At 38.0% G+C, this 12,883-nt stretch overlaps 1 protein-coding gene across 1 annotated transcript in view; it reads right to left on the bottom strand.

Moving 5' to 3' along the window:
* Positions 1-10,416: 10,416 nt before the first annotated feature.
* The window catches only part of LOC140158039 (metabotropic glutamate receptor 3-like), a 54,640-nt gene continuing 52,173 nt past the window's right edge, over positions 10,417-12,883 (bottom strand). The window contains exon 3 of the mRNA XM_072181285.1: positions 10,417-11,373. Within this exon, the coding sequence (XP_072037386.1) occupies positions 10,603-11,373 (771 nt within the window). The 3' untranslated portion in view covers positions 10,417-10,602. The remainder of the gene's footprint in view (positions 11,374-12,883) is intronic.

Raw genomic sequence — 12,883 nt, 5'->3', positions numbered from 1 at the left:
ACAGATTGTTTAAAAAGAACGAAAAGGATTTCACAGAACAAAATATGAAGCATATTGACAGTTAACCAGTGCGCATTGTGTTGAATGGACTTTCTTTCAAACTTGGAATGAAATGAATTGACGCATGTGTTATGTAATCGGTTATTTCTTCGCAATCAGTCAACCGATTCCAGTACAATTGGCGTGTAAGATGTAGAATAAGATGGGCTACACGCTGATGTTTGGATTTTGATGTCTATTTCTCGACTTACGTCCAAATTCATTCGCCCGGTAATTTTTTCTGGGACACCCTGTAGTGTGTTTAAAAGGCCCTATAGTATGGCTAGTCAAGTGTAGCCATCTTAAGCTACTTCTAGGGTATGATTTATGCATTAAATGTTCCATATCTCAATATATTTCAGTTTTATAGCCCGATGAAACTTAAATTATTCATGACAAGTTACGTATCAATTCAAAAGCATGATTGCTCTCGAGTCAAGTAATTTATATAACAATTACACATATCAATATCATCCCAAGATAGTGTTCTTTAAAATATAAAAAAATCACCATTGGCGTTTTATATCTAAGTGTAGCTAGGCGATGTTAAAGTTACGCATGTTTGTAACACAAGGGAAGGAAGTCAGACTGGCAACTCATTACATCTGACTGCTTCGTTTTATAGGTAACAGCAACCGCTATATAGAGGGCGTGATGAGTTGGTCAAAGATGTTGTTGAGGGAGTAGGCACCCTCGTCCTTATTTAGAGTGTATTTTCCTTATCGTCGTTATCGGCTTCTTTCAATCACCTAGTGGTCTTGTCAGCTTCTCTGTCGATGACTTTTGAGTCCTCCCAATTGATGGAATGATTTGTTGAGACAACATAATCAGTGATAGATTTATAATATCGCATGTTTAGAGCCAGTTGTTTTTTAATTTAATATCACAGAATTTTCATTGAACATGATGAAGTGGCCGACTATCATTTTGCCCCCTTTTTTGCAATAGTATATTGATTGGGGAATCCAATCCATAGGGGTCAATTCAAGATCTCGGACAATAATGTTTGTCTTAAATGTGTTTAAATAGTAGCACTGCGGTTTCGGTTCTTAACACCGTTCCAAGTGTCTTCAAACCCAAGCGATACCGTTGTCAACAAAGAAACTGCTGCTAGCCCGCCAAATGATGCTTCGAAACTTCCTGTCATGTCGAACAACCAGCCTATAAGAACAAGGAGGGAATATATTTTAACCACTGTACGTAAAGCTACAAAGCAAAGGTTAAAGCCATATTATAACATTTGCTGAGGAGAACGCCCTCAAAAATATTTTAAATTCAGGTTTTTGCACGATTGTAATGTACTTTAGTAAACAAAGATTCTCTGCAAAAATCAAGACTTCAGGTGCTGTAGTTTTGTCAAAATCCGAGATTTTGAATAAACCGCCGGAACCAGCGTTTTATTATTACGATGGAAATATTAGTCGAACGCGTATTCGATGTCAACATACCCCTACGTACACGGCGTGCGGGACACACACACACATGCCAGAGGATCGTACCATATTACAACCGCCGGAGTAACATGCATTGGCGCTAGTAGTAAATTCCAATTTTCTTTGCTTTACCTCACTTGTTCGGGGACATATCTGACAGTAAAAGCTAACATTTTATGGAAAATAAATACTAATCTATTTTTAAAGAAATGTTATAATATGGCTTTAAAGCTACCAAAATAGGCAGTTTTGTTCTATAAAATGAAGGAACAAAAACGACCTTATCGAACGTAAAGTAATGATTATGTTATGGATATAATTAAAAATCAATCAATATCTTCAATCAGTTACAGATACAGTTACAGATAAGAATATGTTTTTTTATCAATTCCGGACTGAAATCTGCCATGTCTGCTTTTAGCTTAGTCCGTTGAGCGAGAAGTACCTCTACAACGCGCCCAAACGAGCACCCAATCTGAGTATCCAGTCAAGATCTTCATCATATTTAGGGACCGTTTACAAACACTTGTTAGGAGGGGGCCTGAAAATTGAGTTTAGATGCTTTTCTAAAGGGTTGACCCATAATTTTCATGTCAAAAAAAGGGGGAGGGGGGCTGAAATTGTTGTTATCTGTATAGGGGGGGGTGGCCCTTAATATACCCTTGGGTGCTCCATTGGCGGCCTATTGAGGTGGCCTATTAATTCTGTAATTTGCACCATACCGGTATATGAGGACAACTGATAACTCACGACCATCATCCTGCTTCTTACATGTTTTGACATTTTCTATGTATATTTGGTAACGTCCTTATTCATCAACTTACCTGTCATAAACCCACTTATTATAGCTGCAAATCCTTGGATTAAATTAACCCAGGCAATGGCATGAAGGTATTCTTTTTCGCTGGTAATTTCTTTGATGGCCATGTACAGTTCTACTGCTAGGATGCCATGACCAGCTCCAAAGAGCACTGACATCAAGCACATTCCAATAAACGTGTTGAAAATATTTGTCAGGGCTAAAGCTAAAGCTGATGTTATCGACGATGTGTACATTAATTGTTTGTAAGTCATGACTTGATTTAATGACGGCGATATCGCTCTAATTGCTGTGAGTCCAATTCCCCCACATGATCCAACGATAGAAGCTTCTTTCATTGTCGTCCCGTTGGATAAGGAGAAAGACACAATGTATAATATACCACGAAATAACTTAGCAGTGTTAGAAGGATCAGGAATGTCATTGGAGTCGGTTGCGTTGGATGATCCGGTCTTTGAAAAATTAGAAGATTGACTTTCTCTTTAGGCATTTTATCTTCAGTTTGATTTTGAAATAACATAGCTCCACATGGAAGAGAATGCAGGCATAGTCCACTTAATAAAAGCAAAGCTCCTCTCCATCCATAAATGCCCAAAAACATTTGGGTCAAAAGAGGCATTAATATCATTCCAAACCCAGCACCGCATAAATATACAGCAACTGCAGTATTGTAATATTTATCGAAATATTCTGGATTGACTCCTACGGCGATGATTTCTTGAAGAAACAAAAATCCTGTAAAAAATGAAGGATGATTAAAATCAGGAACTAATAAAAATGTTTTTCATTGGCAGTCATTAATACATGTAGCAAAAGTTCTCAACACAGATCCATAACAAATCAAATGTGATGCGATCAAGCAAAATCAGTCGGAACTCGGATATATGTATTAAATTTTTAGTGTCTTATAGGTAGTAAGAAGCATTTACAAAGCTGCATTTTGCAGAAAATCCCACTGAAAGTTCCATAGATATGAGCAATTAAAGAGCTTCCAAAACAACAGGAAACAAAAGGAAACATTTCCTTTGTTTGGCTATATCTCAAAATCAATATTTCAGAGTTCCGACTGAATTTCGCTTGATCGCATCACAAATAGGTACGCGGCGGTACTGACTAGAATCTTTTTCACTGTGGTCGTCTTTCTAGTTGTTAGAACAGGCGGAGAATCTGACAGTGAACCAAATTGACCCAACGAATAAAAATTGATAAAACTATGAGGAAGATTTAGACAATATTATCACGTCCTTGGACACATTAATCATGAAAGATGATTTGTCCCTTATCAAATTATAATTAAATGATAACATTAGTACCAGCACTTATATAGTGCTATTACAAATTCAAAGAATACGAACATAGCACTTTACACTAAAAGAAGAGAGGAAAATAACAACAAATTATTCTTCAAAGGTGAACAATGAGTCTTTAGTTGGCTTTTGAAACTGCTGACAGTAGGACATGACTGTATGGCTGATGGCAAGTTGTTCCATAGTTTTGGACCAGCAATGCTGACAGCCCCACCACCACCAAATTATTCCAAAGGGTACGGAGACGAGTAGTGTCTGTAGCAGAGCTTAGACCCGGTCTTGCAGAATGATAAATGGTAATGCAGTCTTTGAGGTATGAAGAGACTATTCATTAAGCGATTTGACAATGCACAAAAGTATCTTGAAGGCGATTCTATCTTTAATTGGGAGCCAATAAAGACTAGCGAGAAGAGGAGTTGTAGAATGACGGCGAGCAACTTGCAAGATTACGCAAGCAGCCCTGTTCTGCAATCTCTGAAGGCGGGTGATGTTGCTAGAGTTGCATCCAAGAGCGAGTTGGCAAAGTCTAATCTGGACAGAACAAGGGCTCGCATAGCATGGCTGGTTGTGTCCCTGTTGATGAATCTTCTTATACGGGATATGTTCCAAAGAGAAAAAAACAGAGCGATAAAATGATGTGATATGGGATGACATGTTCATGATTAGAAGAATATTTTCTATATTAGAAGAGCAAATGATGTCAGATCAACTGTGGATATTTGAACAGTACCCTGTAGTCTGTTCATATTATGCTGCGAGGCGGCAATAAAGAACTCAGTCTTTGATTGATTTAACTTCAACGTCAACACAAGAAGTTAGCTTAAATAAAGCGCAAGCACTATCCTATGGCATTGTGGGATTAAAACAAACATACAATTGGATGTCGTCCGCGTAAATATAAAACTGGATGCCAAATTGACGAATGATGCTGGCAACAGGTTGAGAATACATTGGGAAAACCTAAGGGCCTATTATAGAACCCTGGGGTACTCCAAACTTTCAGACATATTACCACTAACACATACTTAAAAATTGCGATCAGTCAGAAACCTTTATAAGATTGAAACCATTCGAGTGCTTTGCCTTTGATACCAAAGTCACATTCAAGTCTGTTAAACAAAATTGTGTGATCAATGGTATCAAAGGCAGCAGAAAGATCGATCATGACTAAAAAAAAACAGCTTGGTTCTCATCAATGGCTGTCATGACGAATTTTTTGACAACCAGCAGTCTTTGTGCTATGCTTACCTTTGTAAGCAGACTGGAAACTTTCATCCAGACCATTACTCTCAATGTGCTCATTGACCTGGGATATTGCTGCCTTCTCAATCACTTTGCCAATATAGATGACATTTGAGACAGGCCTATAATTGTTAAGGTCGTTCCAGTCTAAAGAAGATTGCTTTAGTATAGGCGTCACAGTAGGTTGTTTCAACTCACTTGGGAAAACACCACATTGAAGGGATGTATTTACAATATCAGTGATATAAGGTAAAGCAACATTGCGCATTTACATTATAGACAAAAACGTACGCTTACCAATATTTGCTATTTCAATGGCGCCATCCATTACACCATAAGTTAAGAAAAACAGTCAGAAAGAAAAGCCTCATAGTTCCAATAGTTATGTAGAAGGCTTATCGGAACCGGTGTATAGAATCCTTAAAAAAGCAGTTTACGACATCCCCTGCAAGAGCTGACCTATTACTTTTTCTAGGGGAATAGGCCTTTTATTGTCAACCACATTTAAGAACACTTAATCAGAAAAAGTTGGTGAGAAACATTTCACCAGAGCACAGAAAAAACGTCAACTTCAGAAACTTCAGCCATAACAGAGCATACAGCAACAATCACGTAAGCGGTTGTGCAATAATTATGAGCTCGCGGTAAATTTTTAAATTGGAGTGCCAAAAGTGATTCCCCGGCCAGCAAAAATCATTGCCACCGTCATTTTACCCTCCCCATGGCTCGTAATTGCACAGCCCCTAATTGGGTGGGAGGTGGTAAAAGTCATCACTATTGACATCCCACCTTGACTATTGCAATAGTCTGTTGGTGGGAATAAGTAAGAAACTGCAGAACAAACTTCAAAATATCCAGCGAACATCAGAAAACGCAACTTTGACTCCACTGGCTTCCCAACAAACAACGCATTGACTACAAAATTCTCCCTCTTGTTTATAAAGCACTTCACTGTCAAGCTCCATCCGACATCATTGATATGCTTCAAATTCCGAGTTACGCAAAGGCAGCTTAGATCATCATTCTCAGGTGGTACCTCTCTTGTTGAGCCCAGAACACAATGTGTTTCTTTTGCTGAACGAGCTTTTGCTGCTTATGGTCCCAGATTGTGGAATAACTACCAGGTCAAATCAAAAATTGTACTTTTGAACAGTACATTTACATTATAAGAAGCTTCTGAAGAGCCACCTATTTCAGGATGCTTATCAGCAGTAGTTTTTGAGCTAATGAGCGCCGTTGAACATTTTGAAATGATTTTGGCGCGATGACACAAAAAAGTAACTGATTGATTGATTGATTGAAGAGGCAAACAAAACAACCCGCTGGCCCAAAGAGAGATTAAGAGTAGAAGTAACAACATTTTGAAATGATTTTGGCGCGATAACATAAAAAAGGTAACTGATTGATTGATTGATTGATTGATTGATTGATTGATTGATTGATTGATTGATTGATTGAAGAGGCAAACAAAACAACCCGCTGGCCCAAAGAGAGATTAAGAGTAGAAGTAACAACATTTTGAAATGATTTTGGCGCGATAACATAAAAAAGGTAACTGATTGATTGATTGATTGATTGATTGATTGAAGAGGCAAACAAAACAACCCGCTGGCCCAAAGAGAGATTAAGAGTAGAAGTAACACCACCATGAACAAAGACGAGGGGCGTACAAACTTTATCGAATCTACGAACAAACAACCCATGTGACGTCATCAAGATCAGTCACAAATATTGCCGATAACAAACACAAATTTTTCACATTTCCTTAAAAGAAAAATACTAAAACATATTTTACCAGTTAGTATCAAACCAAGAAGTAGTACAAGTGCATTTGGTGCACATGCGCAGATAATGAGTCCTATGGTTGACACCAAGCCACACATCATTATGCATATTCGTGGACCAAGTGTGGTAACCAGAGCACTCGCGGATAAACCTGGAAAGAAAAATAGAAATTATAAGTCTTATAAATGTTCTACCCCAATGTTCTACCCCAGTCCCAGAAGAAGAAGAAAAAGAGGAAGAAGAAGAAGAAGAAGAAGAAGAAGAAGAAATAGAAGAAGAAGAAGAAGAAGAAGAAGAAGAAGAAGAAGAAGAAGAAAAGAAGAAGAAGAAGAAGAAGAAGAAGAAGAAGAAGAAGAAGAAGAAGAAGAAGAAGAAGAAGAAGAAAAGAAGAGAAGAAAAAGATGATGATGAAGAAGAAGAAGGCATGGCGATAAAACCTATACATTTGTCTGTACCGAAAACTAAATGGATTGCGCAATCTATATTGCTAAATAAAAATAATATTCATTGGAATGATTAATGGCCACCTGTCACATTAAGATATCAGTAAAAAGTGTGCCGAGGGTACTGTATAACGGGATGAATGGCTGGGTCACTGGGATGGATTAAGAAGGACAAAGGTCTGAAAGGGCAAGATTTATATCTGCTGAATATAAATCTGCTTTGCCAATTTTATGGAACCAACAGAACAACCAACGCAACAAATGAAGAATTTAAATACACAGAAAATTTGCACCTATACAGAATCATCATTCATGTACTTTGCGGGACATGTCGGTTTGTTTTTTTCTTAAAAGAACTGACAAATTTATGTGGTAAACTTTATTTTCTGGGGGTTATTTGTTAACATTAAACTAGATTATTTTCAAAACTCTACATGTAACCTTTTTTGAGACACCCGGTATATATCAATCTACTGGATTTGTCAAATAAAAAAAAGGAATTGTGGTACAACTTGGGGTGGGGGTGGGGGATATCTCAAAACCAAACATAATAATTATGTCTATAATATATCCGTTTTAGTCTATGGCATAAATCACTAAATCACCAACACTCGATAAGCTTACCAATCACACTGCACCATCCTAAAATGATCGACACAGCGGATCCAACTACCCATGTATAGGTTTCAAACTGTTCCTTGATCGCTGGTAGTAAGACACTGAAACTCTTGACAACACCTACTTCCAGAAAGAGTGAGAATGTAACTACGCCCAGGACGACACAAGAGGTAGCATTGTCTTTACCTTTAGTCATCCTTTGACAGTTACTACATTTCCTCGTAAACTACACAATTATTTAAAGTTATGCTTTATCTGGTTTATTGAAGACCAAACATTGGAAACCAGTTTTAGTTTGAGTAAAAGGTAAAATGCACGGCACAAGTTAGCAATAGAGAGAATATATAGAGCTGAGTGATACGCATTTATTAATCTATAAACATTTTGTGAGGCCATTCAGAGGACTGAACGTTAACTTTGGTGCTTTCCTTGCTACAATAACAAGAAAGACAAATGCATAATGAAGCGGGCACAATTAGGCATTTAGTCCAATATTGTGGTCGAGAATGAGACCGTGGTGGATTCTAGCTGTTGGGGTATGGGCTCTGTAATCAGGCCTCGAAATAAGAAAAAACATCTTGCTTTTGAAATTTCAAGGGTCCTTAACAATTTTAAAGGGTCCGACCCCGGACCCTTGCCTTTGAAAACTTGATGGGCAACTAAAATGAAAGTGTACTCAGGGACGTGTTATGTGAACCAGATTTTCCAGTGGAACAACAAAACTAGTTTTTTCTGCTCTTTGCTTGGTTTAATTTGTGGGTGCGAGCCTACTTTGACGTGTATTTGACGCAAGGACGCGCCTTATTGCGAACGCTGTCTGTAATATTAATACTATTGATGACATATGTTTTGAGGGGGTGTTCTGTTCATTTTGGATGCTTGAATGGGTAAATGAATAAAAGAGGAGCACACAGGGAATGGTGTTTTATTTGATGTATCCGTTGCTGTCAGTGTAAGCAACCATCTGATACAATGTACGTTACGTCTCAAATCCTTTCAGATCAAATCCAAAAGACACTGCTGATATTGTAAGAACGTAATTATTTCACTGCAAACTTTCCAGAAATGGCATATACGGGTTCTTCAAACTGAGAGAAAAACGATTTTGGATCTTTAGGAAAGAATCTAACCAGATAAACCAGAGAAAACACTCGGGACATACCTGCCTGTGCGGGCACTTGAACCTTTCGCTTGTCGGGCGGAAGCTCTAACCACTGAGCTACCGTGCACTAGTTTGTAATGTTTGAATGTCTCCACGTTCCAGTGTAAGATGCGCAAGCCTCTTCTTTTGTTCGTTAAAACAAAATACAAAAAAGAATGATATTGATGGGCTCAGGCGCGTAGTGAACAAAAGGATCAACATTTCAAAGAAAAATGTTAAAACTTATACCTTTCTTGTCCAAATTAGGAAACAAAATTAACAAAAAGATCCCTATGTCATGTTAAACCATTCAAATTCGCCCGAAAAAAAAATGTTTAGGAAAACAGTTCATTATTTAGAAATTCAACATCCCCCGCCAAAATAATGACTGCGCGCCAGAATGTTGCTACTGGAAAGCGATTAATCGACGTTACAAATTTGGCGTGAAATGTCATTCAAATCAATGAAGGAAACCGTGAGATTAACTATGTTGTTGTAAACATTCATCGGTGCATTCGGCCGAGATGTACCATTTAACGAAAGACATTTCTGTGCCTTACTACATAAGCGCTGAGAAGCGTACCATGACAATAAGCCTCTTGGACTGATTTTCTTGTGCAAAGATTATACGGTCTGAAGATTATTTTGCATAGCGATAACGCTGTTTTTCTACAACATCCATTTAGAGTGCAATTCTTCTTGTTGACAACCACACACGGTTGTTTGACGTTTATTTGTTATTTGTTTTTAACAAAATATCATATAATTTATATAATTTGCCATTTTTGAAATCGGATAACGCCTAATATTTTATTTATTTCTAACATTGATTTTCTTTTCTTTATGATGATTATTCGTCTTTTTCTGTTTTTCTTGTCGTAATTTTCATTCTACAAAATGTATATTTGTGCGAAATTTGAGGGCGTTTTATATATTATATATTTAATAGAGCTAAATATTATTATTAGTTATTCTCTTCTTTCATGATAAACGGTTTTCATAAAATTAGAGGATCCAAGGAGAGGAACAACCCGAATCTTAGGAGTTCAGACTGCTGTCACTCAAGATAATCGGTGTCCATGGCAACGACGAGCCATAACTTCCCAGCTTTCTACTTTATCATCTAGACCACAAGAACAATGAGGATCCGTTTGTATTTTCTTTTATTTTCGAGTGCTCCACAAAAAGTACTAATAATAGATAACAATGTAAATACATGTACATGAAAACACTTGAGATTTGACACCTATCGATATTTCAGGTGCATGCACAAAGATTCCCATTATCCAAATAGCACTGGGACAAAGCAGCCTGTACACGCCTGCCGAAATTGCAAACCTAGATGCGACCGTAGTAAGCAGACTTTTTCTGATATTGTTTTCTTAAGCCTTTTTAGAGCATGTTGCTTAAAGAGGAAGCCCCGCCAGGGCAGTTCTTCTGGGGTGAACCAGACCTGCCTGGCTATCAAATTAATCAGTGAGAAGGTTATCTCTGAATTTGATAGGGGCTAATTGATGTTTTATTGTTATTGCATCAATTAGCACCTGTCAAATTAAGAAATAATGTCGCTGATTAATTTGATAACCAGGCAGGTTTGGTTCACCCCGAGAAGAACTGCTCTGGTGGGGCTTCCTCTTTAAAAGGTACCAAATTAAATTGTCCCAAAAAATTATTATCTTTCCCCCATTTATTTTATTTGGTCAATGGATGTCACAATTAATTGATATTTGATAAATAATAAGGATCGACCAAGCAAACATTCTTTATCATTTAGTCATGTTATGGTCTCGGTTGGACCGCAATACACTCCACCGACTTCGTCGTCAAGATCATATGCACCCTCATCATCTTCATCCGCTTCAAATCCAAGATTCACATCCCCTTCCGAGGCATTTCCTGTCCTTTCCTGTAATTCTGTTTCTCTTGAATCCGATTCTAATGGTGGCATATGAGGATTCAACGAAGAAAATGACGACACCACGCCAACTTTTCGTTTTGAAACTACCGGGCTCGTCTTTCCGGGTTTATTATTGTCAGGTATTGACAGCAAGTCTCTGTTCGGCATTGCCGCAGCGTCCGTAGAAGCGTGTTTTATGCCGTTGCTCTCAATAGAGCGCCTCTGCTCATTACTGGTACTTAAAACTAAATCTTTCTCCGATACAAAATACAAGGCGTAAAATTTGATAAGAAAGAGGCAAAGGTTGGCAACAGTTGCAATGACGATTAGTCCAAGTGCGGAATAAACGGAACGGTAAAACGGTTCCCGTGTTGTAAATATCGTAGGCGAAAATGCAAGTAATACTAAAAGAGTACTGAAAACACAAAACGCAATAAAGCGGCTTTCTTTGTAGTTGTTCGGTAGTTTCCGAGTTCGGAAAGCGTAGACACAACAGACGAACACGAGAACAAGATCCCAGATCATCGTGCCAATTCTCTCAGGTAATCCTTGCGAGCAGGTGCGTTCGACTCGTGGTGCTAGTTGGTCAGGCATGTCGAGGATGACTTCGGGTGGTACGAGTATGAGCCATATGGTCATCCACGTGATCTGTGGGAATTGGAAGAGGAAAAAAGTACATTACAAAATGTGTTATGAAAATGGGACTCGTGATTGGTTGATAATTTTACAGTGCGCGTGATTAGAAGACGCATGTCAACCTTGGACTCGTCAAAACCGAACCACAATTGTTTTTGTCTACTGTGATCCAGAGGATGATTTAAGGAAGCCCCATCATGCACTGTAAAAGTGTTATCACTAGAGTTTCAACGGCCACTTTACTTTTCAAATCCCATTGAACTCTGTGCAAAAGATGTTGTTTTAGAATTGCCCGTGTGTCATTATTAGTTGGTCGATTTCAGATCTAAAGTGATGTATGCATGAAGGATAATTCACACCTTCTGTAGATAACATAAAATGTGAAATCGACCGACCTTTTGAAGGTGTGTTTATAGTAAATATATATGTCAAAATTCAAATTTCACCATGCACGTGTGTATGCAGTGGGCGGGCAGTGGTGTCATGTTCACTCACACAGCTGTGCTAACCGCAAGACTTGCTGGGAAGTGCTTAAATCATCCTCTGACTGTGATCAGTGGCTCTCCTATCATTGATGTAAGATGATTACGTAATAAACCGATACCAATAAGCCTTTTTGAAATATGGCTTACACAAAAGGAGAGGGCGTACTTGAGTAATCTTTTGTATGCTTCTCTGCTGACAAAATATTACTCACTTCAAAGTACGCCCTCTCCTTTTGTGCCAGCCATATTTCAAAAAGGCTTATTATAAATATCTCCTTCAATTTTATTTGACTGTGTTTATGAAAGCTGTTGAGTTATTTAGCCTCACCACAACAAAGATATACGAAGACGACATGAGATTGGCAAGACAAAAATAATCACTGACTCTTTTGAACCATTTTGATAGTATTCATGGTAGCTGTCAATCAAATTGTCACGCAGGGTTAGTTTGGGCAGAGCTTGTTTCGCCAGATTTCGGGGAAGATGAGGGGATAAATCCCCCAATATTTTGCCAGGGGGAATGCTTCATATAATCATCGCCCCCAATGTGGGTTTCTGACCAAATTAACCTCATATTTGGCCATTTTAGCCCCCAAAGTGCAAATTTTTGCGCGCTTCGCAATTTGAATGACTTATTCTTCAGTTTAAAGGAATTGATAAGCACTATTTTGATTTGATTTTATACTACGGTGGGATCACTTAATGGGCCCTTAACCTAGTCGTCGTTAGTTATAGAAAAAAATCAAATATCAGCTAAAATTAAAAACAGTCCTTTACGTCAAAACCATACATGCACAGTACACCATGAATGCGACTTTTTAGGAATAGGAATCCGTGAAATATAGTAATGGCCGCTACTTACATCTATGGCTTATAATTCCCGATGGATACTCTGCTTGGTTATTTTTATAAAACACACTCTTTCAATCACTTAAAAAGCAAAGCGTGTTTCGTGAAATGCTTTATTCATAAAAAGATTTCTCTTAAGGTGGTACTACATTTTGTGACTCATTTTGCATTTTTCTCAAAAAATAACT

The sequence above is a fragment of the Amphiura filiformis genome, chromosome 7 (assembly GCF_039555335.1).
Source record: "Amphiura filiformis chromosome 7, Afil_fr2py, whole genome shotgun sequence".
Taxonomy (NCBI): domain Eukaryota; kingdom Metazoa; phylum Echinodermata; class Ophiuroidea; order Amphilepidida; family Amphiuridae; genus Amphiura; species Amphiura filiformis.
This window is presented reverse-complemented; position numbering and strand designations above follow the sequence as displayed.